General features: G+C 35.0%; 1 protein-coding gene across 3 annotated transcripts in view; it reads left to right on the forward strand.

The window, feature by feature from the left end:
- Positions 1-20,878, forward strand: part of LOC108561940 — a gene marked incomplete at its 5' end in the record, with an annotated part of 46,035 nt that overhangs the window by 14,502 nt on the left and 10,655 nt on the right. For all 3 annotated transcript variants that reach the window (XM_017920092.1, XM_017920094.1, XM_017920095.1), the window contains 1 exon segment: positions 18,987-19,157. In XM_017920092.1, the coding sequence (XP_017775581.1) occupies positions 18,987-19,157 (171 nt within the window).

The following is a 20,878-nucleotide window of genomic DNA, read 5'->3' on the forward strand; positions in this document are numbered from 1 at the left end:
GCCGGAAACGGGATAAAATCCTCAAGCGTGCCGTTTTCGGCGTAGGGACTGCAACTTACCCTCATCAAATATTCAATACCCTCAGACCCTTCGCCTTCCAAAACGAAACCATCGATGGTAATTCCATTTTATTTAAATTTAAAATTGTTTTTCTTTTTTTTCTACTTCTTCTCTCCACTCTCTACATCTTTAACCCTCGCTCAGCCCTGCTCTTCCACCTGAATATATTTATATACACGTTAACTTAAAAGCATTAAATTTACTAAATTTATTCACATATTATTTTATATACACATTTTTGTAATATTTAATAAAAATAATAATAACTATTATATCTGTAATTACTATGTATATATTGGGGTTTGTAATTGACTTTACTAGACGAGTAATGTTAGCGGCAATCGCATTCCCGTCAAGTAGCTATTAACTATTGACGTTCAATGCTATTGGCCTTCGATTAATTAAATCGTTTAATTGTCGGATTGATTCTGATGCAACGTCCTAGTGAATCGATTATGTGTGTACACATTTTGGTGAAGGCACCAGAGCCTAGGACGTAAGGGGGTGCATGGATAGGTATATATTGGATGTAATTACGGTCAGGAGCGTTTTAGTCATCCGTAAATATGCATAACGATCGATCTTCAGGACAGTTCAACCGGAACACATCGGAAATCCAATTTTGCGAAGTAAAAATCATCATCCAACCACATAAATAAATAAAATTGGAAGCATCCTCGCCGATGATCGCCGCGATGATCTCGTAATGGTCTCAAATGTTTTCATTTGACGGAAATCCCCGCATGGTTAGAGGAGGTATGTATGCAAATGTGGCATTGTTATCTTATTCTCAAGTGCCTATGTTTATTTATTACACTTCAGGGGAGCTTTGTGTTCCCAGCATTGCCTCAGTTTTGGGAATTACTTCTTACAAGGCCGTTATCACAGTCAGTAAATTACTTATATGTATCTCCGTTGTGCTACGCTTCTTGTGATCCCAATTAATTTCCCTTAAACCAACGGATTTCCCTACTCTCTCTCTTATTATTTACGTGCTAAAATGCATATGCGTTTTTTTTATATTCTTACCCTCTTTATTTGCGGTTTGCTTCGCATCGTCATCGTCAACATTAACGCCATCATCGCATCTCTTGCTAATTGATCATTAATTTAAACCAGTTTTAATTGGAATCATTATGCAAAGAGCGCTCACGTTCTGTGCATCTGATACAAAAATAATCATCAATTCAGATTGGATTTCACATCAGATGCATTGGCAAGCAAATTCCATTATACACCTAAATCCTTCAATGATGAACACAACTGATGAATTAAAATTTTCTTCTATTACAAAATTATTATTGAATGTTATACTGGAGTTAATTATAATGCTGTATTAAATTCGGATGATATTATTTGATATTAAAAATGTTTATAAATTTATAAAACCAGTTGTATTTATAGAGATACTTGACCTACATTAGAATGTAAGGTAGAATAATGAATACCTGATGCGGTTTACAGTTGGACAATTTTTAATTTTACCTCTATACCGGCTTATTTCGAAAACTGGAATTACAGCCACTGCATATCCTTTCCAATAGAATGCTTACGCCTTGTTCCTGAAATACAGTGGAATTGTAAAGGAATGATTTACAATGGGACCGCTTGTCGCTGAATGAAAGCTAACTGAAGCGAGAGATGATTCCAGACAGCTGGGAACAAACGGACATCAGTTGTGGCACTCAAAGAAAATTAAATCCAAATAACTCTCTAGTTTTCCTTCCGATTCAAGATGTACTCGGAACTCGTCTTCGAAGTCGCTCCCCGAAGAAAACACCGGAAACAATGGTATTTAAATGCAGCGTTTCCACAATTCTTTTGTGGCACGAATCGATGATTGCATTCTAACTTATATTCTTTATATTTGATGCGAATCTGTTAAAGCTAATATCTTTCGCTTTCAAGACCTAAATTGCAATGGCTTAATGCCTTCAGTTGAGAGCCGTTAAACTATTAGTCGCGTAAGTTATTAGCGCAATCTCGAAAGAAATTTAATTTCCTCATCGCATGGAAGGCTCTCGTATAATCCGCGGTTTTCGTGTTCTCGGCTCAAAAGGGTGGAAAAATAAAAATAGAGCAACGTAACGAAAACAAAACACAGCAAAAAAAAAATGTATATAGAAAGATTTAATTTTCCTTAGCCCTTACCTCATCGGAGACATTGTTTTCGCAGGGCATTAGGTAATTATTTTCAGTTTTAATTAGAAGCGAGTGTTACGAATATCGCGAATGAAGGATCTAGGACCTTCTCCGTTTTTTTGCGTCGGTGGAAATGGATGATCGTCATTGCTATTTCAGGTGGATTATGGAATGAATAGTTTCGCAGAGATTTTGTTTAATAACAAGGTAACCGGTTTACGTGGCTTTATGGACGATAACGGGGGGTTATTATATAAAATGGCGGTGGCGCCGTGAAGGGGAAATATATAGAAATAATCGAGATTGTGTCGCGTTCGCCACGAAATTAAGTGCTGATAACCAGCAGGCCGTGTTCTCGTTGTGTATTATTATTATTTTTGTTGTTTTTCGTTGTTCTTGTGTCCGTATTCAACAGCACGGAACTACCCCAATTTTCCGAGGGGTTTTATCCATGTCTACACATACCGTTGAATGTACTTACTTTCTCCTGTTCTCTCCTTACATTACATAATACTTGTAATCTGACAACACTACCTTCGTTTGTATTATATAACAATCTCTTAAAATTTACCATTACTTTACTATAAAATATTTTTGAAACATGTTTTTGTTTATTTTTAATTTTCATCCCTTAAATATTATCAAAAAGATTGTTTAATTTTTCGAAATAAAAAAAAAGAAATACAATTTTCGTAACGCTTCAAGTTTAATGAATTCAACTTCAGACTCCTCCAATAAATTGCTCGTAAAATTTGTATTAAGCCCTTAAAGTTCGGCAAAGCTTTCGAGGATCAGTAACTTTTGAAATATATTAAAGTTATTAAGCTTTGAAATGTTATAAAACTAGTCAGATGTGGAGTGTATTTAATATACATGTATACTATACTTATGTAGATTAGTGTACCATCCTGTTCTTCCTATTAAAATATAATAGTTATTTCATTGCATTATTATTGTAAACTTAAAATGAAGTACAGGGATTAAAGAAGAAAAGGTGTCTTATTTTGGGTCGGATGTAACCCCAGCCAGTAGGGAGTTGACCGTGCTTGAAATGCATTTAAAATCTATAAATGCGTAATTTGGTTTGCGTTGAATTCGTCAGGAGGGACATCAGAACGGAAAACGTCCTGAATACTTCATGTAAGGACTGTTTTTTTTTCAGGTTTTTAATGCTCTTCTATCACACAATCCAACGGTTTTAAAATTTTACTTACTTGATTATTTTTCTGATAAGATGTTTCAATTTGTCTTATTGTAAATACAGGTTACAACTATTATAAGTTTGTACTTCTGTTAAGATCTAGAAAATTGTTTCAATTCTGCTAAAAAGCCTTTGAGGTAGAAAAATAAATGAAAACATAAGGTAATTGTATTAAAGCGGCTGAAATGCGCTCTTGTTTGCAAATTAGAAAAAAAAACATCCCTTTTGCTAGGCGTTTGGCTGCACTGCTCTGCAATTCTTTAATTCATCTCTTCACCAATTCAAAGCAGTCACGACTGCAAAAAGGGGACACTAGTATATACAACGGGAACGATCCGAAGAGCTATGCAAATCCCGATTCTTTGCATTGTTGAAGGGATCACCAGTTGGGACAAAAAAAAAGTGTTGACTTTCGTCGACTAAACGTAATCCACATTTTTGTGTAATGAGCTAAACTGTTAACAGGCTAATTTCAATTCTTTAACAAATGTGATTTGTTCCATACTTCTTCTTGAGACCAGCCTAAAGGTTCTAAACGGTTTTCTGGCTAATCTTCTTGTACTGAAGAATGTATCAAATTTTCTATTTTTTACCTTCATTTTGTAACACAACTAAACACAAAACTATCAAAGAACTTTTTTAAAGCCTTATGTCGTCTTTAAGTCGCAGTATGGAATGACAAGATGCAAACGCTTAAAATATAACAAAAGTAATTATATTAAATTTTTGGTTATTTGAATCTCATTTTGAAATGGATAAAATAAATTCAGATGTGAAGATGTTTTCAATAAATCGAGTTCTGGTTTGGCTCCACTTTGCATAGCGGTATTTTTTTTTCCTTCTACAATTCAAGTGTAACATGGCTTTTAGCCGAATGAATTTTTTTGCACGTACTTTTCTATTTTACATAGTAATAGTTTATTTGCTCATCAATACATTTCTAATTCTCCTTTAGATTAATGAATGAATTGAATTTATGTCGGGATTAAGTCCTTTTTGTATGCGTTTTTACTCAAGTGTAATTGACCAAATGAATTCCAATATTCGAAGTGCTTTTATTGCATCGCGTTATTCTCTATAGATATTTCCATATCTATATGGTATATATCCACAAATATAGAGGAAAACCGTACATAGATACGTGTATACGTGGCACCTGCATTTATACATATACACATATATATATATATTATTTTTTTTCTACGCGCCTCGGGTTGTGTTCTCTCTGACATTGTTATTTTATTTTTGTCCGGCCATTTAATTTGAAAAATAAATATTGATGTACGTACGGAATTTCGATATTATTTTAATTTCAAAATTGATGCGTTTTAAAACGGCAATTAAATGAATAAACTACTGCAACGAACGGAAACATCACGAAACATCGAGCGAGAGAGAAATAAAAATATGAAATAATAATCAACAGCAGCAGTGATGCTGCAACAAAAAACAAAAAACAAATGAAATACGTAAAATGGACCAATAAATAAATGAAAGCAACACAATTGCATAAATGTTTTCAACGTGTGTTTTCAGAAGAGATATGATATGTTAGTGATTTTCGCTGATTTCAATTAATTATTTTCAAATTAATAGTTAAAAATTAATTGGCAAATAATTATTGAAATATATAACATATTACGTTATTTTTAAGATATCTCACTACTTACGAACAATTAACTTGTTACAAGGACATATATTAACAATTAACAATCTAAACAAAAAAATCTTGAGAAGAAGAACTCAAACTTCTGCTTTTCTCAGAGCAGCAAACTTCTTCTCCGATGGTTGGCCTTGGCTCCTCTAGAGCACTAACACCATCCTCTTGGAGCATATACATATCTTCTCTACCTGAGCCCTTAGCCGTCTTCTTTCACGGTTTTGGACTCACAGAATATATAAATAAATCTTTTCTCTACGTCTTCCTTCAGGTTCGATCTAATCTTCCGCAATTCTGGAGTCATCATTGAAGTTTCAGTGTTGTCACGTTACAATATTTACAATAAAAGACTTGTTTAATTATTAAGATTATAGTATTTATTGATTAATATTAGAAGTTTATTTTTTTTAATGAAATTGTTATATGAATAAAAAAAATATGTATTGGATTCATTTGTCGTTTCAATTTGATACGCATATGTTTGTAGGTGGGCGAAAGTTCGGGAAAGTGTGCTGGACACACGTGGGAATCGAAGCAATAACCGTGGGGGGAACGTTGCTAAGGGATGGAGATAGTTGTGTTCTAGCAATATCCCTCGACGACTTTCTCAATCGGAAAATACAAGCGCTGCAGCGGAACGGAACGGAAAAAGGGCAACTGTGAGGGTACGAGAGAGAAAGAAACAATGTAAGTTGTTTGCTTCTCACCAAATACGAAGGGAACCAACAGAAATAATACAACAAGTAAAGAGAGGGTGGTCCTAATTCGAAAATATCGCCCCGGTAATTCGATTGCTTCTCCCAGTAACACGTGTAATTATGAAAATTGTTGGAAGATAGAGGGGATGGGTCGAAGCTTTTCCGCTTTTCCGCCTTTACGTGTTTTCTCATGCCATCTCGTACCGTCTGCAGTCCGCTCGGTCCCCCATTTTTCAGCGGCATCCGCCGCCTCTTCCAACCCCTCAACATTCGAGCCGGTTTTCCTTCCCCCATCGCTTTTTCCGCGCTTAACAAACGGGATGAATAATAGTTTTCTTTTCGCCACCGTGAAACGGCGGTTTAAAAAGGGGAGCTACTTTATCAGCTTCTCATCTTTGTTCGATATTTCTTTTGTACCGGAGGAAAGCCAATAAGTATTTTCCGACGGTGCTCAACTTTTAAATATTTTATTAATGCCCTGGGAGAAAAAGGGATACTGAATTCGTACAGAATAATAAAAAAAAAAACAAAAGGATGCAAATCGCACTACGAACAAAAAAAATAGAAATATCACACAGCTCGTATCGTTTTTGTATATGTGCAGACATCATCCGGTTTGCTCGTCGTTTAATCACCAATCGCGTCCATCAAAGCTGGTAATTAACAGAGGATCCAATTAATTACGACTCATAGCATTTTTTTTTTGTTTCTCGTTTATTTTAGTAAACATTGAATTGTATTTCTGCATTCCGTCTGTAAAGCTTTTAGACTCAATTTCCTCTTCTACCTGCTGCAAATCAAGCAATAAAGTTATGCATTTTTTTTTATTATGTCATAGTATATTTAATTTAAATCTTCCCTACTGCTGCTATCCCTAACACTGTTATTGTCAATCGACTTGGCTGAATGTCCATATGATGAACCTCTTTCATTTGACTGTCCATCTGTGATGAACTATGGCCCTATTCCTGCAAGCACCGAGAGAACTCACAAAGGGCCTGGCTTGACCAGGATACGAACCAGCGCCCACAGAATCGACTTAATCATTCGCACATAACTCAGAATGAATCGAAATAAATTAAATTTTGAATAAACTTTATTATTTCCATCTGCATTATTTCGCTTCGTCGCTGTCTCCAAGAAACCACGTTAATTAGCTTTTAATATATTTACGGCAGTTATTAAAAGTTGAATTATTTATTTCCTGTGGGCGGTTTCATCCATTAATGGACGAGGATAAAGATATTTAGAACTTCTCCATATATTTTTTTTTTCACAGACTGCCCGCTTCTTCCAATTGCGTGTTTTGTTTGCATAGGATTTTATCAAATATTTGATTTGGTGAAAGCCCGACCACAGATTACAGTTCTGATCAAATTTACGATTATACGGGGCGATTCAACGCCACATACATTCTCCCATTTGCCATCCAGTTTTTATTTATTTTTTTCACTCTCCCTAAATCAGTCCATATTTTATCGTTTTAACCATAACATTCTATATTTCCCATCTCTACCAATTACTGATATTTAAAAAACTATTTTATTTTGATTGACACATAAACGTGTGTTAAAGCACGTCAATCACGTAAAGTATTTTATTAGTTTTGTTTGAAATATAACATTCATTATGCAGACGTCTAAAATAAACTTTTTGAACTTATTCATTTAGATCAGTATTAAAACTGTCGTGCTATAGATTATATTGGGTAATTAATTACGTAAATAACAACAACAATAATATTGTGAGGCTTTTGGGTTTGGCGTGCAAAAACATATTTACCTGCGCCCGAAATGATTGTTTGTAAACATTGGAAACTTGGATCGCGTAAACTTCAAGTCGCGCTGAATTTATGCGTCACATAATTCACAGCCATATTTTTGCCTTCCGCAGAACTGGAGGCATTTCAAACTTGGGAACTTGTTAATATTTACACATTCATGCTCCATTTTGCCGTTTCCTACTTTTTGTCGAAGAAAAGTTAATTTAATTAGCAAACAGTCAGAAACAAAGTTCATTATAATATCATAAAATTCATCGATTCAGAGATTTAATTACTGTTTGAACTTTAACATTCTTCATTTTAAAACACATTTTTTATTTGATAATCATAATTTAATATAATTAATCGTTTTCTTATATAAAATTAAGTAATATTTATACTTTTATTAAAAACAAATACAGTAGAACCTGTTTTTGTGAATAAATTAACGGAAAACTGTAAAAACTGAAAAAAATAGAAAAAATAACATTCTACAGCTCATAACAGGCGACTTTCATACGAGTGGTCGATGATGTAATTATCTTAAGGGGTTGTGGAGAAATTAACGAGAAACTGTAAAAACTAAAAAAAATAGAAAATATAACATTCTACAGCACATAGCAGGCGACTCGAAGATAGTACGAAGATGTATGTAGGCGCGTTGGAAAGGTCGGACTTTCAGCTTTCATATGAGTGGTCGATGATGTAACTATCTTAAGGATTTGTTGAAAAAAATCACGAAAAACTATAAAAACTGAATAAAAAACGAGAAAAAAATGTTCTTCAGCTTATAACAGACGACTCGATAAAACTACAAAGATGCAGGTTGTCGAGAAATTTACGAAAAAATTTCTGTAATGTATTATATAAAGTTATATGTAAGAATTTCGAATATTTTCTTTGTGCGATTTTTTTATGCGGTCGCACAAAAAAACAATAGGTTTACAATAGGAATTTACAAACAACGATATAAAAAAATTATAATACAAAAATTTCTTATGATCGTAATAGCAGTAAGATGGTAAATATTTTATTTGCAATTGATATTTCGTAGTCGGCGTCAATACATACCTATAATGGTTATTCAAACATTGGAATGTGAAACGTATTCAGTCGGACGGGGTATTTCTGCATAAAGAATTTCAGTGCAATTTCCTGGAGTTCGAAAGCTTTGCCATTATACCCGGAGCATCCTTACGTGAAATCTGCGACGAGTTTCAACACGGTAAGAATAGATTTAAATTCACACGGATTCCTTCATTGTGAGCCTTAACGTGTTACAAAGTTATATCTTCGATGCGTTATTACAACTGGTGTTACATTTGTCCGATCTGTATTCTAATCTGTAATTATTAAACCAGTTCAAGATCAAACTCTCTTCTAATTATCTTTTAACGATGATGTCACATGCAAGGACCTTTCACATATCACTCAATCCAAGGCTAAATTTGTACTATGATAACAGCAACAAATAGAGAAAGGAAGAAGATAATCACGTGAGGAGAAACGTAATTGGCAATGGAACCGACAAAAAAGTTGAAGAACAATGCTGGTGGCGGAGGCAGCGATGGAGCGGTTGCTCGCTTCCAATTAGCTTAGCGGAAGTAACAGAACATCATAAAATTGCTTACGTTTGCGGAAAGACATTCCGAGTTTCGTAAATTAGTTTTCGGCGGAATGAATGATTCCGGTAAGCGGATGAGCAATTCGGCGAGGATGGCAATTTGTGCGAATTAAAAATATGGTGTAAAATTAGTTGTACGAACTTATTATCCTTAATGCGCTTACGAGTTAAAGGAGGCGAATGGATACGTAGGAAAAAAAGATGAAAATTGAAGGAGGCGCCTGACTTCTGCATATACATTAGTGGCATTCGGAAATGCACCCGCGCCGCCTTCGTGGCTTCATACATTTTTTAATATCCTCAGAAGATTTACCCACTCGATATTGGGAGTAGCGTATGATAAATATTGCAATTTTAGTGTTAATACGCTCCAGATCCTGCGAGGTAATACATGTGGACGTGCTTTCTTTATTTGCTCCATCCAGCTTCTACAACTTTTTTTTTCACCTTCTTCTTCCATTCCGACCCTTTTTCTAGCTCTCACCTCGTTCCAGCACTTCGGTTCTGTTGCTTCGGAACGCGACCGGAATAATTTAATACTGCATATTTCATTTGGCTGCGTTCTGTAATGGCTACGGAAAATGCTTAGAATCACATAATGATTTTTAGTTAATATAATCGTAACCTGTACTAATTGCATAGCGCATTCTTGTATGGTATGGTTGGGAAAAGACTGTTTTTCTTAGGGAAAAATGAAAGAAATGAAGGAAAAACCGAAACGAAGAAAAGGGAAAGTTATAAGATATCGGCCTTGACTTTAACATATCTTTCGGTCCGGGCACATTTCTCAACGTGATGTGTAAGAAAAAATTTACAAGCCACGATGATATCCATCTATGTCGCCCTCCGAAATGGCTCACTCTCTATCTCCAATTTTATATCCACTTTTTTCTACACCTTCCAATTCCAGAAAAAGATATAACAGAAACAGCAAATTCCCTTAATTTGCAAACCTAAGGAAATATAACTAATTTTTATACTGACATATTTTATAAACTTGTAATTCTTGTGGTTAATTCGATTTTCAAATTCGAAGTAACATGGAAATTGCAAAATATTTTCGAGGTGATTGCTGAAATCCCATTAAACTAAGTTACTTTTACTTAATGCCGTTAAGGAACAGGGCTTTCCAATGAAAATAAGAAGGTGAACGTGTGCTAAGTTATACGTGTTCAAGGCCCATTAGTGGAAGGATAGTCGATAGATATTTGCGTACACTGAAACTTTTGTGCCAAGTTTCGGATAGGGTCAACCGTAAAATGTTTCTGGAAAACTTATAATCACGTAACACAGAGATTATCGAACAATTTAGAAAATTAATTTTTGCCAGGTTTAAAATAAACTTATATATTATAATTTGAAGTCATGTGCATTCGTAACCGTCTCTAGTCTTATTGACTGTGAAACGCTGAATTATTTCAAAGTTAGAGCTGGTTTCTCAACCATATAAGGATGTTCCTGAAACCGCAGTTAGTTCGAGTATAACTTTCCATGCAAGTAGTTTGCTGTCCGAAGATATCTGCAGTTTTCACTCCAACAACTATTAAAGTTAACTGAATTAAATAAATTTAATATGACTGTAAACAGAAATTTATATTTTATGAATAATCATTTCAATGAAGTTTATTATAAAGTAAAGAGATCTTAATTTTTGGACATTAGAAAGTACATTCAGTAAAGGGTGGTATTCAATTAAAGTTCGCTGCTTTTGGTTGTTCATAAAGTAGTTCAAAGTTCATTAAGTTAATGATAATAATTAAAAGATTAGCTTAAATTTTAGAATTGAAAATGTTTGTCTTCTTTTCATCAAAAATCATAATAAATAATAAGATTAAGGACAACATTTTATAAATGAAATAAATTTTATTTATGCTATTTTCATGAAGGTTTGATAATAACAATTTGTTAGTTAACGTGTGAAAATATGTTTGCATGCAAGTAATTAAGTTGAAGATAATGCATCAAGTAAACATAATGAAGCAGAGGCGTGCAGGGAGTCTTGTTCCTCTTTTATTACGCAACACTTAGGAATGGAAATAAGTTTAAGTTGGTTTGTAGGACGGAAAAGGGGTGTATTTTTTATTTCAGTTTTAATGGAGTATAATTGTAATATGCAAGGAGGTAGAGATACGTGTGTGTGTGTGTAGAAGCAGCAGTAGGGAGGGTTGGGTTTCGTGGAGGATGCAAGAAAGAGGGTTGCGTTGTGTCGCCGTGGCGAAGTATTTAGACAATGGGGGTTGAAGTGGAAACACAGTGGTAGTACGGTGCGATGAAGCCGGTCTAGAACAGTGCTGCCGTCAAGCAGACCAGAACGGTTTTATAAATTATTCAAGGTGCTGTATTGATCCAGAGTTCCTTTACTCTCCTTTCCTACTATACGAGTATAGTCCTGTCCTGTCGAGGGTGGTGGAGTTGCCGGTGGACGAATTGGTCCTGCCCGATGCTGATCCAAAACACAGATCCGACCATCCCTGACCTCCGCGCGCACTTTTACTCTCGTCTTTGTGCAAACACAGGAATCGTGCTATTACGAACAATGAGCCCTTCGGAATCTTCGCTGCAAATTCCGAGTCCAGAACTCGAGAACTACGTCCATTATAGATGCAAACTCTCCGCGTGCATAGTTTCATCACCAAGCGCCTAATTCCCTTCAATTTATCATCGATACCATCAAAAAATAACTCCAACCATACGTATTAATATCATCCGTTCCCCGATGAACTCCTCAACTTTTCAAAATGTCAAAGTCCTTCGAAATGCAGATGATGATGGTAATAATAATAGCTTATGGCAGAATAGGGTGGCAGCTTTCAGCAAATCTCTTTTCTAATTGAAACCGTAGGGACTAGGCTTCGGCGCCCCGTTTGGAAGTAATTGAGGAATCCTATTTAGTGCCGGATTCATCTGGCCTGCATCGAACGACGCTCTCTCTAATGCCTCTAATCTCCGAGCTCTTAATCCAATCAAATAAAGATTTATTAATTTTCAATCGGCCAAATTAAAGTGACACCATCAGATTTGTTTAATTACGTAGCAAGAAATAAATAAAAAAACTAAAAGAAAAAAAATTCATTGAATTTTGGCAATTCAAAATTATTTTTCATTTAAGTTCTGATCTTATGGTTGCTGTCGATGATTGTATCAGTGAGCAAAACCATAAATAATGTGAATCTAGTAACGCTAATCAGTAAGTATACGTGTAATCGCACGCGAAGGTTTAATCCTAGTAATTTCGGCGTTTGCTGAAGCTAATTCGTATGTATACATGATGATAGAAAACATGCTGATGGCCGTTTAATGGGAATCGCTGTTTCCAAGATTGAATCAATGCTGGCAGCCGTTTAATGAAGTGTTTCTCTTCATTCTCGTGAGCGACGGATGAAGTGGGAATGGAAAACCTCCCCTAGTCAGCTAATAAGTAATTTTCCGACAGCGAAAACGTCGGGGTGACGTTTCGTGAATCCATTAGCATCAGGTGTAATAAATAATGGAAAGGGGTTGCAACGAGAGGGAAGCAATAAACAACAAAAATGACCGAAAACGAGGGATGGGAGGGGTGACCTAATGGAGGCGCCGGACACGTTCTCCGATGGGAATCCTTTCCCGCGCATTTTCAAATATTCACGCGCCCGCCAATATTCGAAGCGTCAGGTAATGCACATCCTTTTTCGCTCCTCTCTTCCGGTGTCCGATTGAATAAAATGTGTCGGCGTTGTTGTTGAATAATTGATGCGACACCGAATCGCTTCTTCGCCGACACAGCCGGAAACGGTTACACGTATTTCCGTGTGTTTGCGTTCTCCGCTCTTGCACAGAGATGCTTGCATAACGTGAGACGTGAAAGGTGTAACTTCACGCTTAAACCGTGTGTGTGCGCACGGGTTAGTATCGTTCATTTTCCTGCTGCAAGTTTTTCTTTCGGACCAAAAGTTTTTCATGGAAAATATAATATTTATACAAATTACAGCGTATTTACTTTGAATATATTTGAAATCAACTAGAACCAAACTTTCATCGAGCTTTGATTATTAAAAACCTCGAGAAAGTCTATAACTTATTTCTTATTTACATGTTTACTCCAATTAATTAACAAATATATCATAAAGATGTTGAAAAATTACAAATAAATATTTTCTTTAGATTTTCAAATACAATCAAAGCTTGTTATAAAATAAAGGTAGGGGATGTTCGAATTTGAGGGTGGATATTTTCAATTAAGTGATAGATTATCGTAATTGCATTGGTAATTTTATTGTCACGTTCCCCGGGGGTGGTTGAAATATGGGATGGCCACCATTGTGCGGGAGCATTCCGGAATTGCACGAATTAAACTCAAGGAAAACCATTTCAATGCATCAACAGTTCACGCTATTTCGGCCGCTTTTATATATGGAATTGTTATTACCGCCCCATCCGCAAAATACACTAGGTATCATAAATTTATGGGCCCGCAACACAATCTAATTCCCTCTAATTCTAGCATACTTTCTGTAGAAAAGTTCACGCACTCGGAATGCTCGAACCGCCCTCGCCGACAACATGATTTGTGTTGGAATCCAGAAACTTCATGTTTCATTACACGATTTATATCGTTTTCGCATTAATAAAATATTTAATACAAGAACATTATATATAAATTATTTTTTTAATATTTTATTTCAATGAAATATTATTGTTTCTTAAAGCGAGCGAGCAAGTATTTATGAGTATAATACAAAATTCTTAACTTCTATACTTAGTTAAGCTAATAGAACGACTTGGAAATGTGTAAATAGCATTATTGTACTTGCACATTAAAATGTTGTTTATCAAAGTCGAGCAAACTTTTCTTACAAATAAAAGAAACGCTGAAAGCAAGCTAAAGAACAACTGCACTATACAAAGTTTCTCCCTTGCGGGTAAACAAAAATACGTAATAAAACATATTTATTGATTATCAAAACAAACAGCAAAAGTACGATTTCCCGGTAATCTCATTATTAGATTATCCTCGATCGAAGAGCAAGTTTACCAACAAATTGCAAAGTTCAAAGGGACTGAATCTCCTCCACTGATTCCTTTCGATTTTCCCTCCGATGTTCGTTTGGTTTTTCCCATTCCCATTCCCATCGACGTTCCCCGTTTCGGCATTCGACATTTGGTAGCGCGCCGCGCCGTTTCGTTCCCTTTCATCATCAATTCGCAAATTGACAAGCCGAATGATCTGTGTCAATTTTTAACAGATAATTTCAGTAGCAAATATTTTATACGTATAAAATTGATCAGACCCTATTGACTCGTTACAGGCAGACTGGAGTGGAGCGAACTGTACGAAGTGGATAGATGGAAAGTGGATTGTCGATAGCTGAATTTAATCATAAAATGCTGTTTGTATATAAAGCGACGCAACGGGAGTTCAATCACTGTTGATAATTTATATTTATAAGTTTTATATTTTCCAACCCCTCCATTCCATATATATATATATTTGAATTTTTATTGCATGTTAACATTCAGCAATCTGAGGTGGCAGTTTCAAATGCATAAATAAATAAATAAGCAGTACAAGGATTAAAATAATTGCAAGTTTATAAGGGTATGTCTTTAGCATATGTGAAGAAAACATGGAATATATCGGTAATTAACGGTAGAGCTGAGCTATTTTGAGGAATCAGTTGTGCATGAACAAGGCATTGCATTATTCAAACCAGGTGATGTCGTAGGAGTACGAGGAATGCAAACAGACATTCCCAGGGCCACTACATAGGTATTACTATGCAACACGACAGGACTGACTTCAGTCAAGATGTGGCTCGTATTGGAGAATAGTCCTGGATCTGCTTAGAATTTTTAATAAACAGTTTATCCTGTAATTGCAGCGCCAGGATAATAATGCAATTCGACATTCGGTTTCAATTTTGTTGCTGACCTCAAGTCTACAACGGTTTGTTAGAATATGCATAACCTTGATGTGCAATTCAAATTACATGCTTCAACTACAAAAATTGGACTGCGTATATTCAAATGAGCAGGGGATGAAGGTTTGGCACCCCCGCAATAAATCGCGCCCCCAAACGCTGTTTAAATATATTACGCAAGCAATCTTGCCTGGAAACAAATGCAGTGCACGGTGTGGCGCATTTTTCAGCGGCCCCAATCCTGGTGCATGTGTCGGTGTTCGCGAATCACCTGAAGAACAAAATAAGGATTTTTGGTGGATGACCTCGTACATTGTATATTGCATACCTTTCCCACATGATCTATACAAAAGCATTACAATAGATTTGAAACGATTATTTATCGATTTCATATGATATTTGTACTAAATATATTAAAAAAATATATTAATGTAACATTTTGATACAGTGGAACCTCGCTTTACAAGTTTAATCCATTCCAAAATTTCCATATTTTTACTCGTATAATGAAACATATTACACTTCTGTTAAGCTAGTCATTTTTCTTACAATTCAGTCATTCGTTAAGCGAGGTTTCACTGTATTAAGTAATGATGAATCTTATCTCAGTAAATCCTATACATATTTATAAAATCTTTATCCGAAATTATCATAAATGCATTGACTGAATATGAAAATGTGCAGAAATTCTTGTGGCATCGTATTTGAATATATTCCAATAACATTTAGCTGGTAGAAGGAGAATACTCATGCGTCTGGTTAATTAGTTCTTAGTATCATAATACCATTACTCGGCTTTCGTACAGCAATTTTACGTTGAAGACAAGCGTCGCCAAGGGGCGCAACCATAATTCGCGTTTGCCCTTTGCTTTTCGCGTAATTATAATATCCCACGATTCGGGAATAAATTGCGAATGCAAATAATGTTTTTCGAGGACGCGATGTGCACAATAATTCGCATCTTGCACCGCAATTAATATTTAGGTTTTCATAGATATTTAACAAATCCTATTTACTTTATAATTTTAAACCAATTATGTTTTTCTTACAATTACAAATATAATGTAATCAATTATTTTTAAATATATTCAATGTTTTTTATAAAAAGAAAATTTCAACGAGATAATTAGACTTAGATTTTTTTTAAGTGGAAATTTTTTTAGATTGAAAACTTCAAAACCGCCCTTAGGCAAAGTATAAAATGCGTTCCCCTACGTTTTTTTTTTGTTATCCTTCTTATTTTATTAATACTAAAAAAATATATAGGGTCGCCTTGTCTTGTAATATAGTCATTTATATTCTAGGATTGAACCTCATGGCGCGTCTCTCTTTGTTTACCAATTTATACGCATTGTTTTATATATTACAAAATGTTATGAAAATTTTTCAAAAAAATACTATAATAAAGAATATATATGGAATTATAATCTTCCGCATGAACAAAGTTATTGTATTAAAATTTTGTAATTAAAAATGTTAATTATTAAAACTAGTTTGTTTATTTTTTGTTATTATATATAAATGTGATGCAATTAAAAGAGATTCGTTAACTGGAATTGGGGTCGACATTAAAGTTTGCAAAGATATCAACGACGTATAGCAAAATATAGTTTGGGCAAGTGACGTGGCAACGCGCAGGGCTGCCAACTTGGAACAGTGCGATATAAATTACCGGCAGACAGTTGTCGGATGGTGCGAACGTATTTTAATGGAACGTTCGTATTAAACTGGCACATTCCATCCTTCATATATCTATATACATTATTATATATTTTTTGTCTTTTACCCCGTCGCCGAAGGGTGGGAATTTCGTGGCCGAGATTTAGGGGATTTGTAAAATGGTAGGAATTTAAAATGTGGTAGATATTTTGGAGTGCGGCGGAGATTTAAAAGATTGAGTGCGACGGGGTTCCCGACCGTTACATCACCGGGGGTGCGGGGATGGTATATTAATAATTCATAAAGCAACAGCTTCTGTGTATATATACATACACCAATATATATATAGTACCTTTTTTTGATTTTATAATAAACGCTGCGTTTCATCCCTTAGGAACTTGACCTAAAACGGGTCATTCATGGCTGCCAGACATCTCACCGCTTCGTCCCTATCTAATAACGCGAATCGCGAATTAAATTTCTCAATAATAAATGTAATTGCATGCGAGATGGATCTATGCTAATCCGCCGCCTCCGCATACCAATTTCTCCACCCCCTCTCTTTCTCACACACATTACACCCTCCACCATTTTTTTCCATTCCTCTTTCCTCACCTGCGCCGCCACCTTCACGCGCCCCACATTTGTTTCGTTCACATCAAAAGCATTCAAATCCTGAGAACCCCGTGGAGACGTGGCGGCGGTGGCTGGAACTTCGCGTCGATCACAATCGCATTTTAATCAATGACTCCTCCAAACTCAATTTGCGCTCACTTTTCGCAAATACGAAACAAATTCCTTTCGCATCCCTTTTTTTTACTGTTGTTTTTTTTTATTGCATTTCAATTTTATTTATTTTTTTTGTCATCGAGGGAATCGAGTGTTGAATGTTAATTGACCCAACGAAGATTAACTCAAAAATACATGTCATATTTCGAATTCGAAAATCTGTTTCGATTCTATTTCCACCCCGTTGATTAAGGTCCTATCAATGCGACAGCTCCAGCACATTAATTTTGTATTTCATTGAAAACGCTTCAAATGTTCAATAATGGATTGTTGAAGAGCACTTCATTATTGATCATCAAAAGCTCAGCTCTAATCTACAACAAACATGATATTGCCATATTAATATCCAACTCTTATACAATTCAATTAGATTTTCGTATGTTACTTTACAGAAATTCGTTCATTGGAGTTTTGCTGTGTATTTAAAGTTAATAAATGAAATGATGTTTATTACAAAAACGAATCGAATGGAAACACAAGTGCAATAAAAGTCAGTGCTCATGCTTCTAAATACAGAAACATTAAATCACGACATCGAGCGTTTCCACAGTAAAATGTTCATGCAGTTATTACTAATATAAACGGCGCAACCAGTAATTACGATCATTATCAATAGTGAGCATTAAACAAAAATAAATAAAACCAGTTGTTATAATAATTACGACTTGTAATATTACGTTTTATTGTATTATCCTACTTCAATTTTTAGTTCATATCCAGTAAAACTTTTTTTTGTGTACAAATAAAATATTCGAAATTTTCATAAATTCTTACATATAACAAATAACTTTGTATAATACATTACAGAAACTTTTTTTATGCGGTCCCTAAATTGCACTTATACCGCATAAAAAAGGACCGCACAAAAACATGTACAGTAATGTAAATATTAATTTTAATTATAAATATTAACAAATTATTATTTACTTTTTTTTAATTTGTGCGTAATATATAAAATATTTCTGGAATTACTCTAAATTGAAATTGTTACAAAAAAAAATACGCGGTGTAGTTTGGAAGTGTTCATCAAATATTTGCTTGGGTTTTTACGTTCAGTCCGACGCACCAAATATTTGCATCCAGTTTTGGCACTGAAATGCATTCGTTTTTTTGTTTGTCATTAAACAGGATCACAGAATCACACCGGTTTTGAACTGTATATAACCTATATTTGTTATCCTCCAAAAGCATTGCTACAATCAATCAACACAGTTTTTTTGTTTTGTTTAATAATTCGGTGCAATAATTTTAACTAAATTATCACGTTTCTCAATTTTTTTTCATAAACAATATGATATAAAAACTGCTGTTAAACACTTTAGCTCATTGCATCATTAAAAAAAATATATTGTTATGTCATAATTAAAATAGTGGAGGACGTGCCCGTGCTGCATTTTATACCCATTGTGTTTATTGAAATTATGAACGTTTCTGCTGTATTTAAATGTTTAGTGCAATTCAGATGAAATATGATGATGATTTTTTTTTTTGCAGTTGCTTGCTCGACGGTGACAGTAACCAAATGCCAGGCGGCTCTGAGGACGCTGCAGGCCTTCCCGTTCTTCAAGCCGACATGCCTATGCAGGGAACCTCACGTGGATCCGGAATGCAACTCTTTCAGAGACTTCCTGTTCGATCACCCCTGCGTGTTTGTCCTGAAAAAAGGTAATCCTTTCGATCTGAGTGTTTATGCAATGCACACACACTCGAACGATGAGCTTAATCTTCGGGATACATTTTTTTTATATATATATATTTACCCCTCATGTTTGCGGACACGAATCTTCGCCCTAGAGTCCTCTCATCCTGCCACAAGGACGATCAGTTTTTTTTCTTCCTCTTCGATTTCGTCCTCTCCCTATTTTTTTCTCTTCGGTACGTGTCCTGCCGCGGATGCAATCTTGGGATGGGATTAGGGTGGAACCACAACAGTCCTCGAATAAATTACATTTATTTTCAATTCCGGTAGATCAGGGCATTTATGGAATATTAATTACATGGACCGGGAGGCGGTTGAAGGTGGCGGCCGCAGATCCGCGAACCTGGAATGGATTAGTTCGTCTGCACGGTTCGCACGTTAATATTTGATTTCTTGAACTTCGACCGGTACGAAAAGCGTGCATCGATTTTAATTAAAAACTTTTTACCTCGTCATTTTTGTGTAGTGTATGCTTTTAATTTCGGTATTGAGTGGGTTGCTCGCCTGTAATAACAGATAAAATGAAGTCCCCCGGCTTAGTCTGTTACTTAATTTTCATACAGAAAAAAAAATACAACCCTCTACTACTCTCAGTTATATAATAATATATTGAGATAGTCCATACCTTTTAACAATAATTATAAATTTTCAATGAATAGTTTTATTTATAAAACCGTTTTCTTTCTATTTTCTACAATTTTACTATCAATTGTTCGTTGATATATTGCAATCAATTTTCCGGTGGCATCGAATCGTCTATCAGATATACTTGCTGTCCCAATTGGAGACTTCATGAGAGATTAAACCGGAAACTCGAAACGTTCTTTTCCCTGACTTCCGAGACTCTCTGATCGAATAATTCTAAATCGGATATTGCCGGTATGTTTGCCGCTCGGGACCCGCAAAAAAAATCCCAGTAAGCCGATTCCGATCCAATTGTCATCGCATTCCTTACTCACCCTTCAAAGATTTCAAACTACTTTTATTAAATCAAACTACCTATACAATGTCCATTCATCCACTCGTAACATAAAACATGTTGAAATTCTATTAGAGATACACCCTTTAAACACGTCTAAAGGAATTTAACAAACGTCAAGCTATTTGTTAATTATATTGTACCCAGTTCTATTATACACTTAAACATAATAAAAAGCTTTCATTACATTCCTTTTCTTTTCATCCCTGTTGTAGGCAACATTTAAATATCACGAATTAATTGAAACCCCTAATTATAATTTGTTTCGTGCAGTGGAAATTATATTAGTTGTTATTAAATTCGGAGTGGGCTGTAAAAGTTCACAGGGTCGGACGTTAATATTAGATTCCTTGAGGCTGTCGGGCAAAACGCTGAGTCGTTTTTAATTAAAAACTTTTCAACGGTCATGTGTCATACTTGCGTTGCTACTCGGATTCTCATGTGTAACAACAAATTTACAAAACATAAACTTTGCCGCTCGCACCGAAAACAAAAAAAAATTCAAACGAGAGCGAATGAACAAAACAAAAAAAATTATATAATTAGTATTTAAAGGACTTTAAATGAATACGCATTCCACTTAGAAATTTGCGGGATTAAATTTACGTTTACACTACGTAATTACGTTTTTTTTACAAGCTACAGTTACCTTTTGCTAAAAGATGTTAACGTCATTTACAGTAAGCAATTTTGTAATAGTTTAACAAC

Source organism: Nicrophorus vespilloides, unplaced genomic scaffold, assembly GCF_001412225.1.
Source record: "Nicrophorus vespilloides isolate i.1.1-1 unplaced genomic scaffold, Nicve_v1.0, whole genome shotgun sequence".
Lineage (NCBI taxonomy): Eukaryota > Metazoa > Arthropoda > Insecta > Coleoptera > Silphidae > Nicrophorus > Nicrophorus vespilloides.